General features: G+C 44.1%; 2 protein-coding genes across 5 annotated transcripts; one reads left to right on the forward strand and one right to left on the reverse strand.

Moving 5' to 3' along the window:
- Positions 1 to 957: 957 nt before the first annotated feature.
- LOC126570845 (protein real-time) lies at positions 958 to 19,919 on the forward strand. Of its 4 annotated transcripts, none has more exons than XM_050228889.1 (8): positions 958 to 1,689; positions 14,639 to 15,613; positions 15,834 to 16,092; positions 16,161 to 16,282; positions 16,499 to 16,573; positions 17,067 to 17,331; positions 17,410 to 17,513; positions 17,579 to 19,919. In XM_050228889.1, exons 1-8 carry the CDS (start codon positions 1,627 to 1,629, stop codon positions 17,753 to 17,755), a joined length of 2,040 nt encoding a protein of 679 aa, XP_050084846.1. In that variant the 5' UTR covers positions 958 to 1,626; the 3' UTR covers positions 17,756 to 19,919. The 4 variants fall into 4 exon arrangements, with proteins under 4 accessions (XP_050084846.1, XP_050084847.1, XP_050084848.1 ...); XM_050228890.1 differs by having other exon boundaries at positions 17,413 to 17,513; XM_050228891.1 differs by lacking the exon at positions 16,499 to 16,573.
- Positions 19,920 to 20,337: 418 nt separating this feature from the next.
- LOC126569699 (uncharacterized) lies at positions 20,338 to 22,203 on the reverse strand. The gene is made up of 3 exons (XM_050226963.1): positions 22,083 to 22,203; positions 20,503 to 22,026; positions 20,338 to 20,439 (listed from the first exon to the last, which is right to left on the reverse strand). Exons 1-3 carry the CDS (start codon positions 22,110 to 22,112, stop codon positions 20,338 to 20,340), a joined length of 1,656 nt encoding a protein of 551 aa, XP_050082920.1. The 5' UTR covers positions 22,113 to 22,203.
- Positions 22,204 to 23,977: the final 1,774 nt, after the last annotated feature.

Raw genomic sequence — 23,977 nt, forward strand, 5'->3', positions numbered from 1 at the left:
GCCCACCAAAAGTGTTTGCTCGCAAAACGTAACTAAAGTATTCACTTTCATTGTTCACACGAATTAGAAAAGCGTGCGAGACTTTGGACGGTACTGCAATGCAAGAGAAATGGAAACTTGTTCACACTGAGCCTATAATGCCTCGTAAAATAATAGTTTTGAGTAGAAACATCGTTCATAATGGGATTTTATTATAAAAATTGCTCTAGAACATTGTTGAATAGTTAGGATGTCATGAACTGAACCCCGATTGATGATAATTTTTCTGCTAATATCTGTTGATGTACTTGGTTTTTGACAATTATGAAAAAGCAGTTTTCTGATGAGCATAGGGTCCACGTGCAAAAACCCGCGCGCAATCGACTTTCCACTGGAGATGCTAGGATGAGTGATTTTAACACGTGTAAACAATAATGGAGGGCACGTAAAACATTAAAACAGACGTAAATAAAAGTCCTATTAAAGATACAGTAACCACAGGGCTCTGTCAGAGTCCTAATAATATTTATTGCAAAGTGGGCTTTTACTTTTGTCACAATCATAATCAACCATTTCGCACTTAAAGAATTTTCAAAAAGAGACTATCAAACTTATCAAGCTCAAAGTCAATGATTTGGAAAGAGGAAAGTTAGAGCTTCTAGCAAATAAAATTACATGGCCTTTGTGACCTAAAATGTCCAATTTACAGACGAAAATGTAATGGACCCTAGAGGTGGGCTTTTACTTATGCCGACCACTGTAGATCAAATTGCTCCGACAATGTGATCTAAAAAAACCCAACATTATATAGCGAGTAGTCGGCTGGGATTTCAACATGTACATAACTAAGCATTCATGCATGATTCTATACCCACATTACATACTTGTGATTTGTGTTTCGGTTGCGCTGTGGGTACGGTGTCGTCAAGAAAAAATGCAATTTTTTTAATTCACACAACAACAACGCTTTTCCGATCACGCCTGTGTCCCTGCCGTTCCCTGTAAATCAAGAATCCCTTGTGTTACCGTGCACCAGTATCTATCCGTGTGGCCGTGCCTGCCTGTTTATCTCTCCCCAACAGAACCGTGCGGGGGGCGTGAAAGTTAGCCAAGTGATACCGCAGCTTCAAAATCTGCAGGCAGCGTCTTGAAGCCGAGAGGGTGGTCTGCAGGGAAAAGTGAAAACACGAGTGGCAAAAGTTCAAATTTGTGAAGAGTGATTTTCCCTGGATTTAGCTGTTGTTATTGTCCCTCGGAAAGCTGAGCCCACGGATGTGTTAAAGCAGGTCATTCTCCGGGTGCAGAGCATCACTGCTTCCGGTATCGTGTTTCTCCTTCTTTCGTAGTGTCGCTGAGGTGATGCTGATCAGGAGGGTTGGTGGTGGAGTGCGGAAGTAAAAGAAAACCGAGCGGAAGTGAACATCCCGCCCCCTGGCCCCAACGGAAATCTACAGAAGTCGTGAAGGTCGTCGCTCGGTTGTTGGCTTTCGTAAAACTAGAACAGCCGAGTTCGTGTTGGCCGATGAAGTGAAGTGTTGGCCGTAAAATAAAGAGCATCTTAAACAGAATCTGTGCTATCCTACCGTCTTGACCTCTGTGCTGTGTTGTCTAGAGCTACAAAAATTAACGTAGAATCTCCTTTTAAAAATGGTGCAAAAGTATGAATCTCCTGTTCGGATCTACAAATATCCTTTTGAGCTGGTTGTGGCGGTAAGTAACGGTGATTTCGTTATGATATCGGAATCAATCAAACAATCAAATTGAAACCCTACAAGTTTACGTAAAATTGCTTAACAATTGATTCTATATTTTTGATTTGTGTACGTTGGGAAAATATTCCTGCCTTGTTGATTACGATAGCAACGCAAGAGTACAATGACCTCTTTCAATCGTCTACTTAATACCAATTTAATTGGATGTCAAATGGCAATTTTCAGTGGCAGCAGATATTTTACTTTTTAGTATAAACAGACGATCCTCTATTTGACCAAATTCCTTTTACAGTCCATAAGTAAAGCATGTAAAGTATGTTAGCTTCAAGCTAGTTGGTTCAAGCTGGTTGATTTATTGAATTGAAAGAACTTGCATACCCTTCCACGCTTTAGCATAAACCCAAACCAAATGGACAAACCAAACAAAATGTTCTGGCAAGGACAAACGCCGTAGCAAGAACTACGACCGATGCCTACGACTTCGGGCGTACACGACCTTCAAAATCAATACGAAACAACCCTCTGCCCCCGGAAAGCCAATCACTTTCGACAGCTCACGAAACGACCGGGAATTATCGCGATGTCGCGCGACGCCCAGGTTCTTCGGTCTTCGGTAAAAACCACAACCGGCGGTCATTAAAGGCGTCAACTGACCGGCACACATGCCGGTACGGATGGATACGATGATGGGGCCTGCAAAGTGGTGCTACTATTCCACGGATTATAGTAGCACACCGGATGCCGTCTATTTTCGTTGCCCCGTGGTGGTGTGGCCTGTTGCGGGGGACATTCAGCTACCGACGCTTGTTTACTGCTCGTGTTTGAAAGTAAAAGTCACCGGCAACGTGGTCAGTTACTCGCTCGAAAGGATATTTCTGTTCCCTATCATCGTGCCATCCACCTCTTTTTGATTGAAGTTGCAATGCAATTCATTGGCACTGGCCGGTGCGCTCTATTAGGACTATGTATCATTTTGTAGCCACGATTAAGTCATTTAATTTTTTCTTTCGCTCGATGGTAGCAACAGTGTCCTTCCAGGGGGAATGAGTATTACATTACATCGAACGACTCCATGAAAAATGTGGAATTCATTAATCAAAGTTGAGTTTGCCCAAAAACAATATCACCAAACTTTGAAACGTCATCAACTACCCGTTCGATCGCAGGCTAGCTACACAACTCTTCGTCCTGTTATCATCTTCCTATTCGGAATAACAATTAGTCAAAATGGTGCCATCGGGGAAACAATATCAGGTTGAGATTTGTTCGAAGAAACCGAGTGCCAAGGACTCCCGTTGGACGAGAAGCATGTTCGCGCATCGCGTTAGGTCGAAGGGCACCATCCAAGTCATCTAAGGCATCATCAAAGAGGGCCACCATTCACGTGGCTTTCCATGGCAACCACACGTGGCAAGAGCACGAACGCAGCATGAGAATTCATGCTTTCAAGGGGTTATATAGGGTCCCGAGTGAGTACTTTATCAATTTAAAGCTTACCTCTTCACCGTTACCGTTACGTGCCCAAAAAATACCCGGCCATCTAAAGCAAGTTTTATGTAACACGCATAAATGGGCATCTGTGCATGTGTATGCGTGCCGGATGGATATAAATCCATCACCAGGCAAGGGCACAAATTATGTCAATCTCTAGAGAACTTTTGCCATCATGCACCGCGCGTGGCCACCACCCAAAATGGAATGGGAACGTGTCCCCCGGAATGTAACAGAATCACTGCGGCAGCAGCAGTAGCAGCAGGAGAACGACGTCATCCATGTTTAATCACGATAAACGATGTTTGGCAACGGTTCAAGAAGGGCACCTCAAGTTCATCGAGGTTGCCTTGCCAACACCCAGTCGACGACATAAACGTAGCTCTTCATTTTGTGTTTGTGAGGATAAATTTGAACAAAAAATGTTAAATTCAGTCTTAAGATCACTCCGGCTGGTGCATTCTACAAATCGGTTGACCATTTCACGGCTTTAAAAGGTCCTCGCAGCGAGTGAGAATTTGGTGCGCAACACCAAGATTGACGCTGGGTGGCGCCAGCGACAATGCACCAATCGGTCGGTGCAAACGGGCGCGCGCGCGCGCGCGTCTCAAGGTTGTGGCCGAGTCGAATTTCCCGAAACGGACGCACAGACCACAGCCAAGTTCAAGGTAGGGGCGGGAAAACCTGGTGAGGGTCTGGGGTGCATTTTTCACATTTTTGTTTTCCCCCCGCCACCCAAAACAAAAAACTGCCAGTAATAGGGAGGTTCGCGCACGCTCGCTCGCTCACTCAGACACCCAAGAGTTGGTGGCAAAAAGTTGGTCAAATTGGTTGTTGGCACAGCACAGCACAGCACAGGAGCAGTTGTGGAATGTATGTGGTGGCCACTGGCACTGTGGCCTGGTATAGAAACTTTCGCAACAGCAATAAATTCATAAGCAACTCGGCAGTACGAGCGTGGTCCAACTGGTACCGGTGCACCCCCTGGTCGGTAATGTGTTCATGCTGCTGGTAATGCAAAACCGAAGGCAATGGCACGACGCGGGGAACCACACTGCCTTTAGCTGGCATGCCGCGTATAAATCAGCTGTTTCTCGCGGACCTGACCGACCAATGGCGCCGCTCTCGTTGTCTTTTTGGTTTTGATTTTGGGCCATTTTCAAAGGTCAGCGAAAGACACTGAAAATAGTAAAAGTAGATCACTAGAGGCCACCAATCGCTAGAACAGTCGTGGAAAGGTCAATCCGACAAGCAGTGTAAGCATCGACAACCACGATGCCAACCACGATATGTGAATGATAAGATTGTGTTCGCATGTGCGTCATCCCAATCGTTGGCCGCCAGTCCTGGCGCTTCACTGTTTGAACAAGCCACTAGAGCATTAATGAGTTTGTAAATAAAAATGCGCCAAACATTTAGCACATCATCTTCCTGGGTTGGTTGGAGTGTGTTCTGAATGGGATTGGGAGCTGCTCGATGTTCGATATGGAAGTGGAGGAAAAAATTGCACAATTGCTGTTTTTTACTGTAACTTGTCACACTCACGACATGTGCTGCGATCGTACATGATCATCGTCAAATACCCCCGGAGGAAAGTAACCGTCGTTAAGAGACGGTGGATTATGAAACGACACAAACCAGTTCAGCCACTTGGCACAGGCTCGTCTCGTCGATTGGTCACGAGTGTTACACATTTACGGAACCGACTTAAGTTGGTGGCTTGGTGGACATGGCAAAGCTGTGTTTGCCGCCACATTGTTTCAATCGTCGTCACGGTTACAAGAAGCCTGGCGGTCGAGCGAGCGGGCGGGAGCGAACGAGCCTGTGCAGCCAGTGGTTGCTGAGTTTATCGTGTTATTCGCGTTTTTCATTTTTCGTTATGGCCTCACAGCTTGCAATACAGTGGAGCAACAAATTAGCGGAAAGTGAGGTCGAATGTGCCAACCGAGACACGGCCCACCGGTTGATGTTGATCGTTACTTACAAGCAGCTTTTGATGGTTTATTGTATTTGTTCGCATTAAATGTCCGATGTTGTCTTGGTTTGTTTTGGCTTAGAAGAAGATCAGATCCACTGAAAAAAACCATTAAGATGATGATCGTGCTGAGATGAGTCGTGTGATGAAAAAATGTCGTGAGGTAAAAAGACAAATGACAACCAAACCAAACCCTCTTTGACTTTTTGTTTGAATCAAAATTTCGCTCGTTTGGTTGAATTAAAATCTTACAATTTTATTCAAATCAAAAATAATACGGGTACTATACCAACCCAATATTTCTCAATTGATTCTACAATGCATTGTTTAAAAGTACAGTTTCGCAGATAGGTGCCACTATGTTTAGTTTGCTTGTATAATTAGGAGTTCTTAATAATTCGTAAAGAAAACAGCTTCGAAAACCAAGCCGTCCAAAACGAAAGAATTAATAAGAGAAGGAAACAACTAAGAGAGAGTATTAAAAACAAGAAATAAGAAGCAATAGAAACACGAATCAACAATAAAACAACGAAAAACATGAAACAATTACGTGTTGGTGTGGGCGAAACCTGATTGAAGTTGATAAAAATCTAAGAAATAAATCAAAGTCAGTAGATGATGTTGAAATTCCCACTATTTCGCGACATTCTTTATGATATTCCGACAGACAAATCAGCTGAAGAAGACCTTCAAAACGTGTAGAAAGTCATAGTTTGAATAGACCACAACGCAGATTATCAACGTAGAATGATTTTTTTTTAAGAGTTGTAGGGAAATCTGTCAAATTGGATGCAAATTGGAAGCTTCTGGCTCCGCTCATAAAGTAAAGAACGCAAGTTTGTTGAAAATTTGCACAATTTCTTCACTAAAGCCCGATATTGACCGATATCTCATCTCAATCTTAACCTTTTTTCTTCTTATTGGGTAAATGCTACTACCAAAAACGAACTAACAGGCTCAAAATGGTTCGATTTACCAAGTCTTTGGACGATATTTTCGAGTATACCGCTGCCGACATGCTGCTCTCTATCGTTCGTACTTTATGGACTTTCTTCTGTTATGAGTGAATAACATTGTCGTTTAAATTAAATGTTAATAAAACAGTTAATAAATGTATTTTAATAAATAAAACTATTCATATTTTTTTCATAATTAATTTTGGGATTACTAACTTTGAACCCCTTAATAAATGTACTGTTCAAAATGCAATAGAACGTCAATTGGTTCCATTGCAATACGATTTGACTATCATTTGGTGATGTAGCATATTTAGATAAAAAATGCAAATGATAATGGGCGTCAAATATATCACACAGCTGAAAATTACACTACATTTCTATAAGTTTAATGACTCGTTTTTTTTAAGCATGTTCAGGATCGTCTTATCTTAATTTTCTTAATATAAACCAGTACTCTTTGCTCAGTTGCTATAAGGCCCAAGGCCCACATTTAATTAAACCTCCTGTCATACTGTTAAGATGTTTCCAAATATTTACCACTACCTGTCAGACAATTTCTTATGTTTGTAATAAAAAACGCCACTAAAACTCATAGAAACGTATGAATGAATGAACGAATATAAATGCCGTACATTAGCCCTCGTATCAGAACGACTTTTCAACGAGACCAAACCAAACAAGGGTTGGAAGGTAAAAAAACCGATTACTTAACCAAGAACGCGTGGGTCCCGTGGGGGATAAGACGTGGTCTGCACCAAACCCTTCCAACTGCAACAATTACAAGCCATGGCGTGACGGTTCTTACTTTACGTGTGACACGGTCATGCCCCATGCCAGAATGACCAACAGCGTTGGCTAGACCAACTAGGCTGGCACACTGGCTGTTCTTTGTTACCGTCCACTCCCTGGATTTTTCCCTCTACCTACTGATTAAACCAAACCACCGGACCGAGTTCACACCGGAACTGAAAGCGATGGGAAGGGCATGAGAAGGGAATTAATAATTTAAAATCCCTTTCGCTTCCCCCCGGGGGGGCTAGGGTATTAATATGCGCGACCCAATTTCCTCACTAACGCCCCGCTAGTGGCACCGAAACCATCGGAATCGATCGCAAAAAAAGGGTGTAAATTGGAGCACCATTCGTCAATATTTGTTCGGTCGTTTCGTGTTTCGTATTCGTTGCTTTGGGGTTGACGTCTGCTTGTGATCCTTCAATGCGATGGTACAGGGCGCTTGTGATTATGGCTTGGCTTGTTAAGACCTTTTATGCATGAGTAGATCGTCATGGCAACAATGCAGTTGCCTTGCCGGGTTACAAAATGTATTCGCCCTTTCCTACGTCGTACCAGAGGCCCCGCACTGATTGGCAAGTGACCAATTGGGAGCTTTAAAATGATAAATTACCCCACAAGACGCGTAATGCACTTATCCACGGTACACCGCAAAAGCTGCTGCTGGGCGCAATGGTTGCAAATTTAAATAATTGAACGCCACTGATGGACGCCACTGGTGTTGCCGGCTCTGCACTAATGCAGCTGCTGTTGGGGCAACTATTGCAGCGCTGGCACACCGGTCCACCGATCGTTACTTGGGTCACATGAAAGGAGCGTTGCGTAGGGTCGTTTGAATGATTGATAGCAGCGTGGACGAGAAGGCAATCGATGGCGACGCATTGGACCCGAGGGAAGGCAACGACGATTAGTTCGGTTCCCTTGTCCCGTGTGATGAGTTCAAACAAATGAGCTCGACGACCGATCGATCGATCGATCGATCGATACCTGTTTCACATTTATTTTGTTCCCAAATGCTACAGTCAATTAGTGGATGGTGGAGCACAAGCAGCACCTCGCGCATAACGCACCCAAGTATCGACGACCCCTCTGTGCCACGAATAAATAGACTCTTGCTTCCCCCCAGGCGGATTCCGTGGACCAATCTAGTTGATTGGATAATCAAGTGTTCGGTGGCCCGTCCCGTCTGGTTCCCGTGATTGGCCACAGTCGCAGGAATCGGTATTGATCGAACAGCAGCTATTAGGATTCGATAAATTGTAAGAAAATAAATGGTCCAATGAAGGTGGTTAGACCGGGAACCGGTCTACGCAAACGTTTGTTCAACAGCAGCAGCAGCACTTTTACCACGGGAGACCCGCATCTGCCCGCCCTGGATACGGAGTGGATATGCCGATACGCAAACGACCTTTCACGGCCGAGAAGAGAGGAGGCCTATGGTATGTGAAAAGTCATAGTTCACTAGCGGCCACCGGTATGTCATCGACTTATGGGGCGAAGGGGTCAACCTTGAGTTGCTGAAGGCGCTCCATCCCTCGGCCAATCCACGGCCCAAGGGCTTACGCTCGCTACTACGCTAGCGCTGATCTGATGAAGTTTCAATCCACACCCCGAGCGTGGCACTAATGATAGCGAAAGGGTAACTACACCTCCTTGGCTCAGTAATCACTGAGTCAAGACACAAATTATAGCGCACGCGCCACGACAGAATCACTTCAAAGGTTCTCTCGATTCTTCGCTTCGAGTACAGTGCGCCAGGCAGCGACACAATAGCGACATACTAATTAAACGGTTAGTCTAGCACTTTCAACCGCCATGATACTGTTCGGTATTGTTCTATGGTGCTGCAGCGTGCGAACGATCAAGAGAGACAGAGAACATACGTGAAGGTAACTGAAAAAGGGAACAGGATTTTAAGTTCATTTGGTTCTATGGTTCAGCGTTTTCACTTTATCCAGTAAATGTTCTCCTGGGTGATAGATTTTAAAGTAAATTTAACATTTAATACCGAAAACATAAACTGATTTTTATTTCTCACTTCCAACCAATACATTTCAAATCGGAAATTCACACTAAATTTAAACCATAGGAGACTATCGTGGTTAAGGAGTTTAGTCGAAGCCAATCCGACAAGGTTTTGAATAGTTTGAAGATTTTTGATCAAAATTTTATAATTCTTAGTTCACAATTACTTTTAAAATATACTGATTAAACATTATTTCTCATTTGTCGTTTTATTTTTCCATAACGGAACACGATAATTGTATGGATGTTAGCATACTCCATCAAGTAGCGCAACGATGGACATTTATTATCGGATGGAACAAGTATCTGACAGATAAAGATATATCACCATACTCGCCATTAATTTTTATTAATTTCATAAATTGCTTTTAGTGCCTCAAATGTTCATGACCTTTTGTCCATTTAGAGAGTGGTCGTTTTGACATGAATATTTAAGTAGCAGACTATTGTACCCATTCTATCAAGCATATGATTTAATGACATGTCACCGATCAAACAGAATGGTATCCATGGTGGCAATTTGATCACAGATATTTAACACCTCCATATGAAGTTTTGTTTTATTTGTCAAGCAGAGGGCATACTGAATGTTTGAACCTGTGGATAATCCGCAGAACAACGGAATAAACGCGTAATGTCTGTTACTATCCATATGTGTGGATTCCTGTTTGCAGATGACACGCAATTGGACGGCAGTGTCAATGTACTACCAGTAGAACACAAAGGATCTTAAATGATCTACTGTAAAGAGATGCAACCGACTTCTCCTTACTCTTAACCTTGATCCCAAGCAAGAAGCCATGCTCGAGCACCTTAAATGGTTGTCTAGGAGAATAACCCCACCTCCATTGCCCTCCCTGGGGTTTCAAGACTTGCACGGGCCACCAAGGAGATGAGTTATTCTTTCTACTGTATTTTTGGGTTGGATTAATTTGAAGATAATATTTTTAATTGTGTTGTGGCGTATGTCATACTTCCTTCAGTAATCTGTTACAACTCTTACGTGCGTTTGCCTTCAGTTTCCGGCAAAGATTGTTTTATTCGTTGAGAAATATCCACTTGCAATGTTTATGTCATGGTTTCATTCTGCAGATTCACCATTCTATGGTTCAAGCAGGAAGTGCCGTCTCCCAATGTTCTTCTCGTCTCCAAATTTCGCGGACACACGAGATGGTTTCGGGTTACATAACGGGATGTGTCATCTACATTGCTGTCGTTGTGGTTGCACGATTATGCTGAGATGGTTACTAATCCAACAAAGTATCACAGCCATTAGCAAGACTGAATAAACAAATAATTTATTTTTTTTATCTTTCGCTGAATATAACAGACTTCAAAATCATTTCACATAATGAACACAACATTCAACAGTTTATCTACACATGACTTGTTATTTTCTTTGTACTACTATCCTTCCTTGTACCTTGCAATACTATCCTTTTTGTTTACTATAGTTCTAATAACAGATACCAAACCAAACCACGCTGACTAAACTAATCCAAATGATTTTTTCTTCACTAATTCATCATTTTACCATCATGTAATCGCTTCACAATAACAAAAAATATTTATTGGAAGCACAATCCTTATAAAATGGTTTTTCTGGTGATTGTTGGTCTTCACTTTTGATGCAGCTTCATCGCGATCTCATTATCGGGAGTAAACAGTGGTTGGCGCCTCTCCATTTCCATTTCGTCCCCATTGTTTGCTGAACCACTTGACCCACGATTGTTTGCCATTTCCTCGCACAAAAAACCACGACTATGAATAAAAAAAAGGAAGAAACAGAAAAAAAGGCTCACTCCAAATTCCATATTTTTGCCGCTTTTCACGCTCGCAATTCCGTTCGATCTTTTTCGCAAACGTGTTTGCCAACATGTCATGGCAATGGCAATTCGAACAACACATGCGTGATAAATCGCTTCTCTACATTCCCTTTTAGTTTTAGTGATTTTTTTTTACTCCGTTGTTGGAATGGTCCAACAGCTCAACAAGTGAAACCGCCGCCTACTCGTCGAAGAGCACGGAACACGATGTGCTTGTGTGACGCGCTTTGCGGGAGAAACAATGCGAGAGCAACTCAACCGCTCCGCGTTCACGGCGTGAAACACGCGACGCGAAAACAATAAAGCATCGTACGGACTTAGATGGATTGCATACTTTTGCGGCAATACACCCCCGGGGTCGGGGTGTTGAGGTAGAAGAGAGGAGCCCTTCATCATCAGCATCATCATCATCACCTTCGAGGGAGGACAAGTGCTAGTGTCGTGTAGTATGATAAGCTACCACCCACTAGAGCGTGGGTTCTCGTGTGCCTGTCAATGATGCTGAAAAGTATCATTTTTCCACACCTGTGCGCTCTCCAGTGCGGTGGTGTACACTAGCCGGTATGGTGGCGAATGTTATTTATAAATTGCACAATCAGCGTCCAGTGAGCAGGAAAACAGGAAGCCAAAGAGACAGCTCTAGCTTCTCGGTGGGTGGGTGGATGGCTGCCGGTGTTGAGTGGGTTCATTTGTGCCATCTCCAGTGTGGCATTATGGCAAAACAGCGAAAGCTTCCCGTGTCCGGTGTCCTTGGAAACTGCGGGCTCTCCACCCCGCAGTGTGAATGGTTGTCTAAATTGGAAATCCTCTCTTGGCTCCTTGGTGTGGTCGAGCGTACAAGTTATCACTAAACCATCCGTCGACCTTGATTGTCGTCTAATTGTGGCTTAATTTATTGATTAAAGATTTTATGTTGCTTCTCTTTTCTACTTCTGGATACAAACCGCCCAAGGACACGGCCAAGTTCATCGTTATCATTATTGTAACCATTCGTGCGCCTCCCAAGGGCTTTGGCGGTCCTTTACGGCGCAATTGGTAGCTTTGACGCGCGTGCAACCAGAGTAAATACGCAGTTTGATTGACATAGTTGAGCCCCATTCCTTGAACGATGGGCTATTGATAAAACTTTATCCTAACTAACCGCCATAATCACTCGGCTGGCTTGCCGTGGCCTATTGATTGAAGGGAGTAACATAGCAAACAGAGCCACCGGGCCTCTTGATTCAACAGCGTGCAAGCACCGGTTCGTGGAAATCGCTTTGTGGGCGAGCATACTACTTTGCTTGCACTTCCCGTCCCTTCATATGACCCACGGCAATATGAGATATGGTTTGTGGATCGCCCACGACACACGGCCCAACCGGACGATGTCGACTGTAATCACGGGGGCCCGATTGCTTAGGGTATTAGCACAAAGCGAACTAGCAAGTCCATCCCTCTGGAGCTCGATTGCTCCAGAACTCGTTGAGAGCTAATCACAGAATACGGGATTTGGATACGGTAGAGTGTAGTAAATGTGAGCTACACCTCCGCAGAATTCAGATTTTTGTAGTCTTTATTGTGGTAGGACTCAAAAATTAGTCCGCCTTCCGCGGTGGTTCACATATCACTGGTTATCACGTATCCCGCGACCCGTCGAGCACAAACCGCCTAAACTCGGTCGCGTCCGTCGAGCACGAACCGCCTAAACTCGGTCGCGCCCGTTGAGTACGAACCGCCTAAACTTGGTCGCGGGCTTGCGCGCAAGTGAGCTACTTGCGGCTGCTCGCAGGCTCTACCGATAGCCGTGGCTATCGGTAACAGTAGAGAGATTCCGTATGGCTGTCTCCTCATTTTCTTTCCGCTGCTCTTTGTGATAAGGATTTCAGCAGAAATGTTTAACGAATCGAATTGGTCCCTAATGAACTGGAATTATTTGAGTGGCATATCAATAATGAGACCATGAGTAATTCTGCACACATTGCTATGGATAAATCTTTTGTATTAGGTACTTGAACTAATTCATGTGGGTTTTTATTCAATACTTGTGGCCTTATTACTGCTACTTAACATATTACTGCCTTATTGAAAAAATTGTCTATCGTTAGCTACAACTTTCTCCATTCTTTCAGATAGTTACCGGATTCCGTGTCGATAGAACTCTTGATCTTTTGAAGCATTTTAGGCAACTAACCATTTTCCGATACTTTCATAACGAGTGATATGCTGTGTAGCCAAACAATTTGTGAAACAACCAAACAAGTGTATTTAGAAAGAACAATATTTGGTGTATAGAGTAAGTGGGGCAAGAGTGCGCATGGGGTAAGAGTGCACACCAGTCATTTCTAGAAAACGGTAGCACTGAAACTTAAAACACTCTACTTGTTTGATAGGTCATGTAGTGGCTTGTTCATACGTGTTTTTTCTTTTGGATTGAATAAATAACTGAATTTTTGAATTTTTGAATTGAATTTTTGATTGAATTTTTTTTAAACACTCTCTCATTTCGTTTACATTTTCTCATGCTACGCTACATAAGTCACAAAGACTCCTTAATTAATGTAGAATCAAATGCTGAAAACTTCATTCCGGAATGCGGACTGATATTTTGGTATTTTACCATTTTTCTTAAATCGGCACTATGGGGCAAGAGTGCGCAGTGCGCAAGAGAAATGTGGTTGTTTTTTTTTCGTAAAAATGCCGAGAATGCTTTCAGAGTGTGTTGAATTGTGCCTATTAACGCGAAAACATCCGCCAAAAAGATAATTGAATTAAATTGAATTGAAGAGATGAATTTTTTTTTTCATTGGTCATGAATTTTTTTTTTTATTAGAAAAAAACATTTTTTTATGAAAGAAATGAATGTTTTCTTCAATAACGGCTTATATTTACTCTAGACTTCACACTCCGACCAGTTTTGAACATCGATGAGGTTTGATTTCGTATGCGCACTCTTGCCCCACTCAATGCGCACTCTTGCCCCAATGGTGGGGCAAGAGTGCGCATTTTGTATTTTTGTCTAATATGCATTTTTAACAAGATGTATGAGTACGATCAAAAAATTTTGTTCCACAATTTTTAGCTACAAACCCATACTTTCATTTAGTGTAGCTAACAGGACGAACACTTATTTCCTTAGAGAAATACAGCGAGTTAAAAGTTAAGTGCGCACTCTTTCCCCACTTTACTCTACACCGAGGAGGCTAACACATCCCATCCAAAATTTTGTAAATAGTTTTTTACCGGGTTTGCAACAAATGGCCCAGCGTCATGATATTTATAATGCAGCCGCTAGAATATTTATTTCTAGCTAGAGCTCGCTTCAAATGAATCATTTATTGTTGATAATGTTCTCCATTAATAGTTTGATCTGTTTCCGGAGGTTCACAGTACACGACACCCGTGAAAACTGGATCTTTTCATTGTTTTAATGGATCCGAACGATCTGTGTCTTTAACTACAACGAATCTCCGCTTCTACGGCTTTTTTTAACAGTTTTTGCAGTTTTGCAGTTCACAGTTTTTTTTTTGTGTCGCAACTTGTTCACCATAAGCTCAAACCAACAAACGATAACTTTCAGCAACCGTTTTCTTGAAATGAAAGAAGGGCTTTAAAACTCTTCGTAAAATGATCTTTTCAGACTGAAAATTCGACATTTTTGACTCGTAAAAAATATTATAGATAATATTAAGAGCACTTACTTATTGCGTTTTAAAGATATTTAATTATACTTTAAAACGACATAACATATTGGGGCTGTGAACCTTCCCCCAAAAAAGGCAGCATGTTTTAATAGAACCGCAAGAATTTAGTCAAGTACCTAATAGTTAGAACTTGATTAGAACATCTCAACTCACGACTCACGAGTGCAATCATTTTGTTCGTCCATTCCCCGCACAGGCATACGAACGCCGGTTCCCGACCTGCCCTCAGATGCCCATCGTGCTCGACTGCGAAATCATCGAGGACAAGCTGTACGAGAATGGGGCTCGCCGGGACACGAAACGGCGCTGCAAGATCGCGGTCGAGGCACCGTACCTGATCAAAAAGATCATCGGCGTCGATGTGGTGTTCTTCATCCAGAAGAACTTCCTCGACATGAAGACGCGCACGCTGAGCATCGAAGCGACGAACGAGTCCTTTGCGACGCGTGTGGAAATCTTCGAAAAGTGCCGTTACTATGCGCACCCGGAAAATCCGGACTGGACGTGCTTCGACCAGACGGCCACACTGGACATTAAGAACTTTTTCGGCATCGAACACTCGATGGAGAAGATGGGCATGAAGCAGTACACGCAGACCACGCTCAAGGGCAAGGAAATCATCGAGTATTTTGTGAACGAACTGAAGCAGGAAGGAGTGACGCACGTGGAACGGTGGGTGGATGATGGTAGTGCGCGTGAAAGTGAAACTACCCACGTCCAATCCAGTGGCCACAGTACGGCGATTGCCAGCTCCGAAAAGCCACCGTTGCTGCGTGATAATTCCATCCTCGATGCAGACTACATCGCCAAGTATCTTGGGCAGCTTACACCACTACAGGAATCGAAGCTGGTGCAGTTCCGTAAACGGTTCGAAGAATCGCCCGACCACCCGGAACTGGACTATCAGACGTTGCTACGGTTTCTCCGGGCAAGAGACTTCAGCATCGACAAGGCTACTGTGATGCTGCAGGAATCGCTACAGTGGCGCAAGGAACACCGGATCGACGATATTCTCAGCGAATACAAAATGCCCGCCGTCGTGGAGAAGTACTTCCCGGGTGGTTGGCATCATCACGATCGGGATGGGCGGCCACTGTACATACTGCGGCTCGGTACGATGGACGTCAAGGGATTGCTGAAATCGGTCGGTGAAGATGAATTGCTCAAGCTGGTAAGACGAACTCTGGTCAATGAACTGCTGATTTTGTGAGAAGTGGCCAAGTGTCGCGGGTCATGGCGATGCTGACCCTCTTCGGCTGGCCACCTTATCGCTCACTTGTGTTACATCCTGCTCGCAAATGAGCGCACTTGATTGTGTCCTAGCTCTTAGTTCTTATCGGAAGCATTAACACGCTCGCGCGTGATGTACCTTTGATCTTCGTTCAAACTAGACACTACACATATGCGAAGAGGGTCTGAAACTGATGAAGGAAGCGACGAAACGGTTTGACAAACCGGTCTGGAACTGGTGCCTACTGGTTGACCTGGACGGGCTATCGATGCGGCACCTTTGGCGCCCGGGAGTTAAAGCACTGCTACGGATCATCGAAACGGTCGAGAAGAACTACCCGGAAACGATGGGCCGAGTGTTGATTGTCCGTGCGCCCCGTGTTTTCCCGGTACTCTGGACCATCGTCAGTGCATTTATTGGTGAGTTTAGGGCACTGTTTAGGACATTGCGGTCATCGCGATCTAATCCACTCTACTTTCCTTCGCAGATGAGAACACGCGCTCCAAGTTTCTGTTCTTCGGTGGCCCCGATTGCATGCACATGGAGGACGGTATCGAACAGTACGTGCACACGGACAAGATACCCAGCTTTCTCGGTGGATCCTGTACGGTACGTATCCACGGATCTCGAATAAGCGCTGTACAATGTCCACGAATCTCTCTAACCTCCAAAGTCCGCTTAGAGAACGTTGTGTAAATTTGTCTTCACCCTCGATGTGTGTTTCGATGTCCGGGATATCAGTCCATTTACTAACCAGCATGTTCTGAACTAACCACTAACTATCCCTCCCCCTTCCGCCTTCCGTCACCCACTCCCGTGCTGCAGCCAGACATACCTACCGTGGCGGAAGCGGTTCCAGCGAAACTGTTCACGCGCTGCTTTCTGAGCGCTTGTCATTGTGTAAGATACCGTTTAGCGTTTACGTTTTCTTCATTTAGTAAGTCCATCATTTGCTAACGCGCGACACAGCGTCAATGAATTCGATAGTCCATGGGAAATGGCACCCGCATCGATCACGGTGTAGATCCGCTTTGCCCGCGAAACCTCACAATCACTCATCAGTAGCAGCTTGTTTTACGATTCGAACAGATTTGCACACTCATCTCCAGCTCAAGCTTCCGCTCGGTTCTGTCGAATGTGCATGAGTCGCTACAGTGCAGTACCATATCTTGGCGGAAACGTCTTCATTAGCTAGCTCCAACCGCAACCTCGATCGATCACAACCATTCACAGTCCATCATTTGCCCACCAGTTGGCTCGCTTTCGTGCTCGATCTTACGGGGTCTATTTTCATCTCGCGCTATTAATATCTTCCTGATCCTTTCTCCACTGATCTGATGGCTGATGATATCGATCCACTTTCTTCCACCAAACATGCCGCCATATTGCACAGACCTTGATTCACGAGGGAGGGTTAGTGCCGAAGCATCTTTACAAATCGGACTCGATCGAAGAAAGCAACGGTGGTGGTACCGTCCAGACGCACGATCATCATGGGCTGTACAAATCGGTCGACCTGAAGCCAGGCCAGCTGTTCGAGCTGATCTTTCGCAATACCGATCCAAAAAGTGTGCTCACCTGGGACTTTGAGGTGCTGAAGCATGACACCCTGTTTACCGTGTACCATTCGAGCAAGGATATCGACCGGAATGCCAATGGTAAGCTGTGGTGTAGAAGCGATCGCTGTGCGGTGTGCGGTGTTCATTTCTTTCATTTTTTCTCCGCCAAATCCCCAGCAGATAACTTCTGTTCCGTGTTCGACACTTCGGACTTCAAGGAAGGAGTCAATTACAGTAAAATAGAGCAGAGCGTTAGATGTCGGCCAAAGGAAGGAGTACAAGTAAGAAACTGGTTTGGTTTCCCAGTCATCATAGTAAGCTAATACATTTTCCCGCTCTGTTACAGGGCTCCCATGAAATGGCCAGCACCGGCACGTATGTACTGCAGTGGATGTGCCCACCGTCCAGTGATGGGCCAGCACAAGTGATGTATTTCCACGAAACACTCAGCTCAGCCAACTACAAGGGCTCGATGACTAGTCTGCAGTCGGGATTCTCCTCCAACAGTCTAAAATCCCGATGATGAGCAACGCATGAGACTGAACCTAGCGGGGCAGCCGCACCGACAGTTGTTGTTGCTACTACTGCTGCTGCTGTTGTTACTATCCAATCAACCTCCTCATCCCGAGTACCGAGTTCACCGATTGCTTCGCATTCTTCGCAATGACTCAATTATGCCTGGACAATTAATACGCTGCTAGTGTATCGGTGCTCGGTACTCGCTAAAGTAACACAAGAAGCTGCAAAACAATTAAGCTAAACGTTCTCAATCTTAGAAACGCACCGACTCGAATGGAAGAATAAGCATAATCAATTAAGGGGTTGCGCCAGTGGCCAACGACAAAACAATCTCTCAATCAACACGGATCGATCTCATAGCTCCACGCATCATGCGTGGTAGCAGTAATCAGACAAGGAGTATAAAATCGGAGATCGGGGAAGAAAGAATATCACTTTCCTACGTTTATGATCTAGAAATAATATGCTACTTCCCTGCCGTCCCTACCGTTCGGTGTCCCTAATGAAGTGGACAATAATGAAAAATGTTTTACATGAAGGTGTGCATCATCGTGCTCTAGAGAGAACATGCATTGTATATATGGTAGAATTGAATGTCCACGCCCCACCCCACGGTCAAGATAGATTGATGGGTAACGCTTTCATACAACAACACAACAGATCCAGACGCAGCTTAGTATGTTCAATAATACCCTCACACACGTTACTCAACAATCGCGATCGATAGCGTTTTTACACACCACAACAATCGGCCAGCCGGAAGGATGTTCGTGAAAGTCCCTATTTGTTAAACCAACATATACTACTACAGAAACCGGTGGCGTGCGTGATTTTATACAAACTGCAGCTACTGTTAGCTCAAAAAAGGGAAAAGTATAAGCACGATGGCGTAGTAATATTGTAGATAATCTATCCAAACACAGTCGTGGCTATCGGTGGCAGGAACATTCGCTTTCAATAGAAAAGTTGCTTTCTACTGTACAAAGCTTAATCTCGATCTTATCTCATCACATGAAATAGCTCGAATCGATAGTGGGGATACTCGGTGGCGAAAAGTGATATGTCATGTGGGGTGTAAAAAAGTGTAACTTTTAACACATACTATTCAAAATCACTTACAATCGTTTGATTTTAGTAGCATCATGTTTTTGAAGCATATTTATAAGCAGAACCTCTTCTGATCAGTATATATATATATAGGTTTCCCTTTGTGCATCTAGCTTCATTTTACCCAATACATTAAGAGAATATAATTCTATCTACGTTAACTTGAATCTTAAATAGAAATTTCTAACGTATCGTAGCGCATGGCAGCGAAGTTTTTACTTAATTTATAAATATTCATCTCATGTATCTACCGATGATGCCCCTACCCTGGTAATGAGGAAGAATGTCGAAGTTGAACAATCAGCAACATTAAAACCCAAATCACAATGTAGTGCAAGAGTAAAACACAGAAACGTCACATTTCAATCAACACGTATCGCTAGCAGCTTTGGAATTCAATCTTTACACGATGCGCAGCAGAACACCCGTGGCCGTTACGACCCGTGTCCATCACTGGCAAACAGAGGCACGAGAGTGAGAGTTGTTATAGTAGACGACGTTAATTCCAAAAGGATCGACCGAGGTTGCAAGTGGTTTACGTAAGACAATTGCAGCTCCGTTTTATTTAATTGTACTGGTTTGGTTTGGTGAAAAGTACACTTACCAAACGAGCAACTTACGATAGTAATCCGTGTGACCTGAGAGAGGGGCGGTGTAGGAAGGGCAAGCATTATAGTGAGATTAGACGGGGTTTAGGGGGGGCTTTTGCGTAGCAATGCCGAAAATGGTATTGAAATTTGTTAAAGATTAGCAGGACGAAGCCGATTTTGTTCACGTTTTATTAATCCGACGGTAGCATCCTTTTTCACAGCGTGATTGTGCGAATGATAGCGTATGCGTGTGTGTTTGTTTGTTTGTGTGATAGCGGCAACCAGTAGAGCGAACCATTATCATACCAACCATATAATCGAATATTGCTGGAAGATGGTCTACACACGGGATTTATGTGGTGGGTTTTAAGAGATTGTCGTGGAAATGCAATAGACCTACGAGATACATGAATCATTTTATGAAAGTATTGTATTTGTCGAAACTAGAATAAACGACAGCAAATAAAGAGATATGGCAAATTATAAACCTATTTTGTTACTCCAGACACTAATCCGATGTCAAGTAAAGGCTCACTAAGAACAAAAATCTCTAAATCTCAAGCTAACGTTACTTTTCAATCTAAATTCCAGCCAGTCAGCTAAGGAATGGTGAAACCTGTTCTGCAACCAACACCTGCTGTAGTAACAGTAAGCATAAAATCGCGACCAGCAACTGTTCTAAACATTTGTAGAGAAAAAATCGAAGAAAAATGTCCACTTCACCAATGACCAACCTTTTATTGCAGGAACAACTATCATTATAGCTGCACATAGTGCCCAGAAAAGTGTTTTAAAGTATTCAGCGATAACATTCGTCACTTTTAGCTCATGAGGTGCCATCAGAAGGAAAAATTGCGTACCATTCGAAGACATTTTGTAAATTTTTCATTTACGAATAGACGAGATTTTTTAACGAACTAACAACGGATAGCTTCGCAATCGCTTCCCCCTTATCCAACGTAATGCCAACGCAATGAGTTACAGTCAAGTCCTGGAAGGCACCAAAGAAAAAAGGTTAAAGAACTCCCAAAGTGACTCACTAACGCTTACTTGCCTGTAAGTAGAAACAATTCTCAATGATCGCCTCTACGGACGCATTGGTCAGTGCACGTAGATTCACCAGCACCAATCCTCGCAAACGGACCAGCTTCCGGGTGATCAATCCAATGCTATCATCACGCAGTTCATGCTTGTTCGACTCCAGATGCAACCGCTCGAGCAGTGGACAGTTTCGTACCAAAAAGGACACTCCTTTGAACGTAACATTCGGACAGTGGGTAAGGCACAGCTCGCGCAGGTTCGGCAGCGTGAAGGTCAGTAGCGACGCATCCGACATATCGCGGCAGCTGTACTTCAAACACTCCAGGTTTTCCATCTCTTCGAACCGCAGTACACCGTCGTTCAGTATTTCACGCTCGCGAAATACAAAGTTCTCCAAATCCAGCACCCGAACTTTGGCCATCTTCTGCATCAGCGTGCGCACGACGACAATGTCTCGCATAAGCGTCTCGTCGTCAACGTCCTCCAGATACAACCGGTGTAGATTGGGAAAGGAACAAAAGATGGCGGGCGAAATTAGCGGAAATGTGACGGCCAGCGAGAGGTCGCTGACACTTTCGATGGCCACCGTTTCATCCCAAGCACGCACATCATACAGGCACATCGTGAGCCGCCGCAGATGGCGCATCTCACCGAACGCCCGACAATTGTTAATGCTCTCGGCAATAATGTCCAGTTCCTGGAGATCCGGTAGCTTCTTGGGTATGGCATCAACGGCACGGAGCGATAACTCCGAACCAATCGTCAACGAACGAAGCTGTGCCGATTGCCGATCGTACAGCTCAATCAATGCAGCAGAGAAATCATCCTCATTGCCACCGGATTTGAGGTTTAGTTTAACGAGACTCAGCTTCTCGTAGGAGTTAAGCAGCGCGAGCAGGGGTTTCATCTCCTCTACACGCACCGTCAGCTCACGCAATGTCCCCTGATGATCGTTCAGCAGTACCCGCAGGTGATGCAGTTCCATCTCGAACCGTTCGAACGTCAGTGACACCAGAGGAGCAGCTTGTAACATCGAAAGACTGCGCAAGATAGAATGAGTCGGCAGATGGAGCTTCAAATGGCGGAGACACTTGAGCGAGCGTAACCCTGTGGCCAGGTTTCCCGGAATGACACCATAAGCCGAGCCCGATTCGCTCGTCAGGCACAGCTTCTCCAAGGTGGAAAGTGTCGGAAATACTTGTAGCACATCCTCGCTCAGCTCTGGCAGCTGAAGAGCCAAAGACTTCAAGCTATTACCCTGTCGACGGAAATACTCCTGGAACTCCGTCGATTGCGGTAGATCTCCGTTGGGAATAGTAAGCTTCACGTGACACTTTGGGTACGGCTTGATGCTCTGCTCCATGAGTAGCGCTTCCATAGGGACCAGCTGGTGGGTGACGGGGTGCACAGGGCGTAAGTGCAGGACGGCATGCTTCGGTAGGATGAAGCTACGGATTATGTCACTCCAGGCCGTACAGACCAGCGAAACCGTCACCAGTTCATCCACCGGTAACTGGGAAAAGATTTTGCCTAAAAGCTGTAAAGGGAGATGTTTAGAATTAACGATATTGAATGGCTGAAGCACCTGGTTACCTCGTTCGGAAGATCCGATAGTTCCATCATCGTGCTGGTGAGTTCTTCAACGATATCCGTTCAGCGTCTAGTCGCAGCCCTCCACGGTCCAGGTATTTGATCAATACCTTCACGGAACACTATAAATAGCCACATCATGCCGAAGGCATGCACCACATTACACCGTTTCACATTGACATCGACGGTCGTCCACTCTCTGCAGGCGAGCATCGGAATTTCGTGCATCCGTGCAACAGGTGAGCCGTGTCCATCGAGTGTGCGCACTTCTGGAGTCGCCGAGATATGGCAAAGGACGTAAAACCTGCAAGTACAAGAATAAGAATTGATTTTCCATACACAGTAATGAATAGTAACAGATTAGTAGCTTGTCTTTTGATTTCAAAATGATTCATACACTTCTTTTCTTTTAATTTAGCTTATATTGAGTACTTCAAAAGTCTGATTGAAACAGTAAGAATATAATTTAATTTCCAATAACTAACAGACGAAAGCAAGAAATTCCAGCAACTAGAATACACTCAATATTATGTTATTCTGCAGAAAGTCAATACAGCTTATAAAAATTATCACACTTACTTGTTTAGTAACGTCCAACTGATGCAGTATCATCCTAGTATCGGATTCTTCTAGTATCGCAATGCTGTGCTTCGGAATCAACGTCAATAACCATGAAAAGAACTGTTACTACAAAATACTAACACAGGAAAAACGGCGCCATTCTGAGTACTTGTTTTAAACTATTTCAAGATCCCATTACCCACTTTACATTGATGAATAGGTCCAAAAGAAAATCGAAGATTACAGTTAAAGGTAGCTGTATCCATCAAGCCAACTTAGTATCATTCCAAGCTTTAACCAGAACCTTCTTTTTTCGTGAGTAAAAATGGTTCGAGAATTTCCTGGAGGAAATCAATGGCGTCGTTATAGATGACTTTCAATATTTCCCAAAACGACTTCTTCCTTCGGGATTTTGTGGATCTGGCTTGGTAAAATAGCGCTCGGATAACAATGACGTTATTATTCTTATCAATCATTTCAGTTTCAGTTCAGAACAAACTGATGATCTGGACTGACTTGTAGAAAATACCGCCAATTCAATTAAAAGATGATATTATTTACCAAATAAAGTTTGAAACCCGCTTTTAATATATAGAGCTTTTATTTTCATTAATAATTACTCAATCAGTTTATCTATAATTATAAATCACATTTTAATGCAGTTGTTTTGTTCATTTCTTTTCAGTTATCGTCATTCGGTGTAGCATGCAGCGTATCGCAGCACTGGGGCATGCGCATCCTCCGCTCCAAAAACAGCGTGTCCCGCCGTTCAGCTTCGCCTTGTTTGTCCTTTGTCCAGCTACTAATATTTTCCATTTTCCTTTTTTACAATTGTTTTATTGTTTTTCATTCTCCTTCATCTCTTCTTCTTCTTTTTTAGTTCTGTTGTCGATTCGGTTCGATCAGTTTTATCTTATTTTATCAGCGCTTTCCCGTTTCGGTCGTTTTCTCATCTCATCTTCTACAACAAATGCCCGTTCCCGCCCGACTCGCAACATCTGGCGCAACCATTCCATTCCCGATCCTCTGCACTAGCTCTGCATTCGTCGACACGGAAGGGTTCTGTTTGGCAGTGTCAGCCGACAGCGATCACTGGGAATCAGTTCTGCTCTCTGCGAGATTGTGGTGGTGATGATGTACGTTCTATTGCGCCTTCCCGTGTTCCTTTTCCTCTTCGATTCGGAGAGTACTTTCGCTAGGGACACGGACAGACAGACGCTTGTATCGCACACCGAACATCATAGACATTCGGTGCCGATAAACGGAGCACCGGTCACAAATAGTGGCACTTCTCCCGCAGTCCAGAGGTTTATGCCATCGCTCTCTACCTGTACCGC

Source organism: Anopheles aquasalis, chromosome 2 (assembly GCF_943734665.1).
Source record: "Anopheles aquasalis chromosome 2, idAnoAquaMG_Q_19, whole genome shotgun sequence".
NCBI lineage: Eukaryota > Metazoa > Arthropoda > Insecta > Diptera > Culicidae > Anopheles > Anopheles aquasalis.

Excerpts from the sequence above, each read along its gene's own strand:
- LOC126570845 (XM_050228889.1), top strand. The coding sequence starts at position 1,627 with ATGGTGCAAAAGTATGAATCTCCTGTTCGGATCTACAAATATCCTTTT. Across the intron at positions 1,690-14,638 it reads CTTTTGAGCTGGTTGTGGCG|GCATACGAACGCCGGTTCCC; the intron begins GTAAGTAACGGT and ends TTCCCCGCACAG. Across the intron at positions 17,514-17,578 it reads GGCCAAAGGAAGGAGTACAA|GGCTCCCATGAAATGGCCAG; the intron begins GTAAGAAACTGG and ends GCTCTGTTACAG.
- LOC126569699 (XM_050226963.1), bottom strand. The coding sequence starts at position 22,112 with ATGATGGAACTATCGGATCTTCCGAACGAG. Across the intron at positions 22,027-22,082 it reads TATCGGATCTTCCGAACGAG|CTTTTAGGCAAAATCTTTTC; the intron begins GTAACCAGGTGC and ends CTCCCTTTACAG. Across the intron at positions 20,440-20,502 it reads AGAATTGTTTCTACTTACAG|GACTTGACTGTAACTCATTG; the intron begins GCAAGTAAGCGT and ends GGTGCCTTCCAG.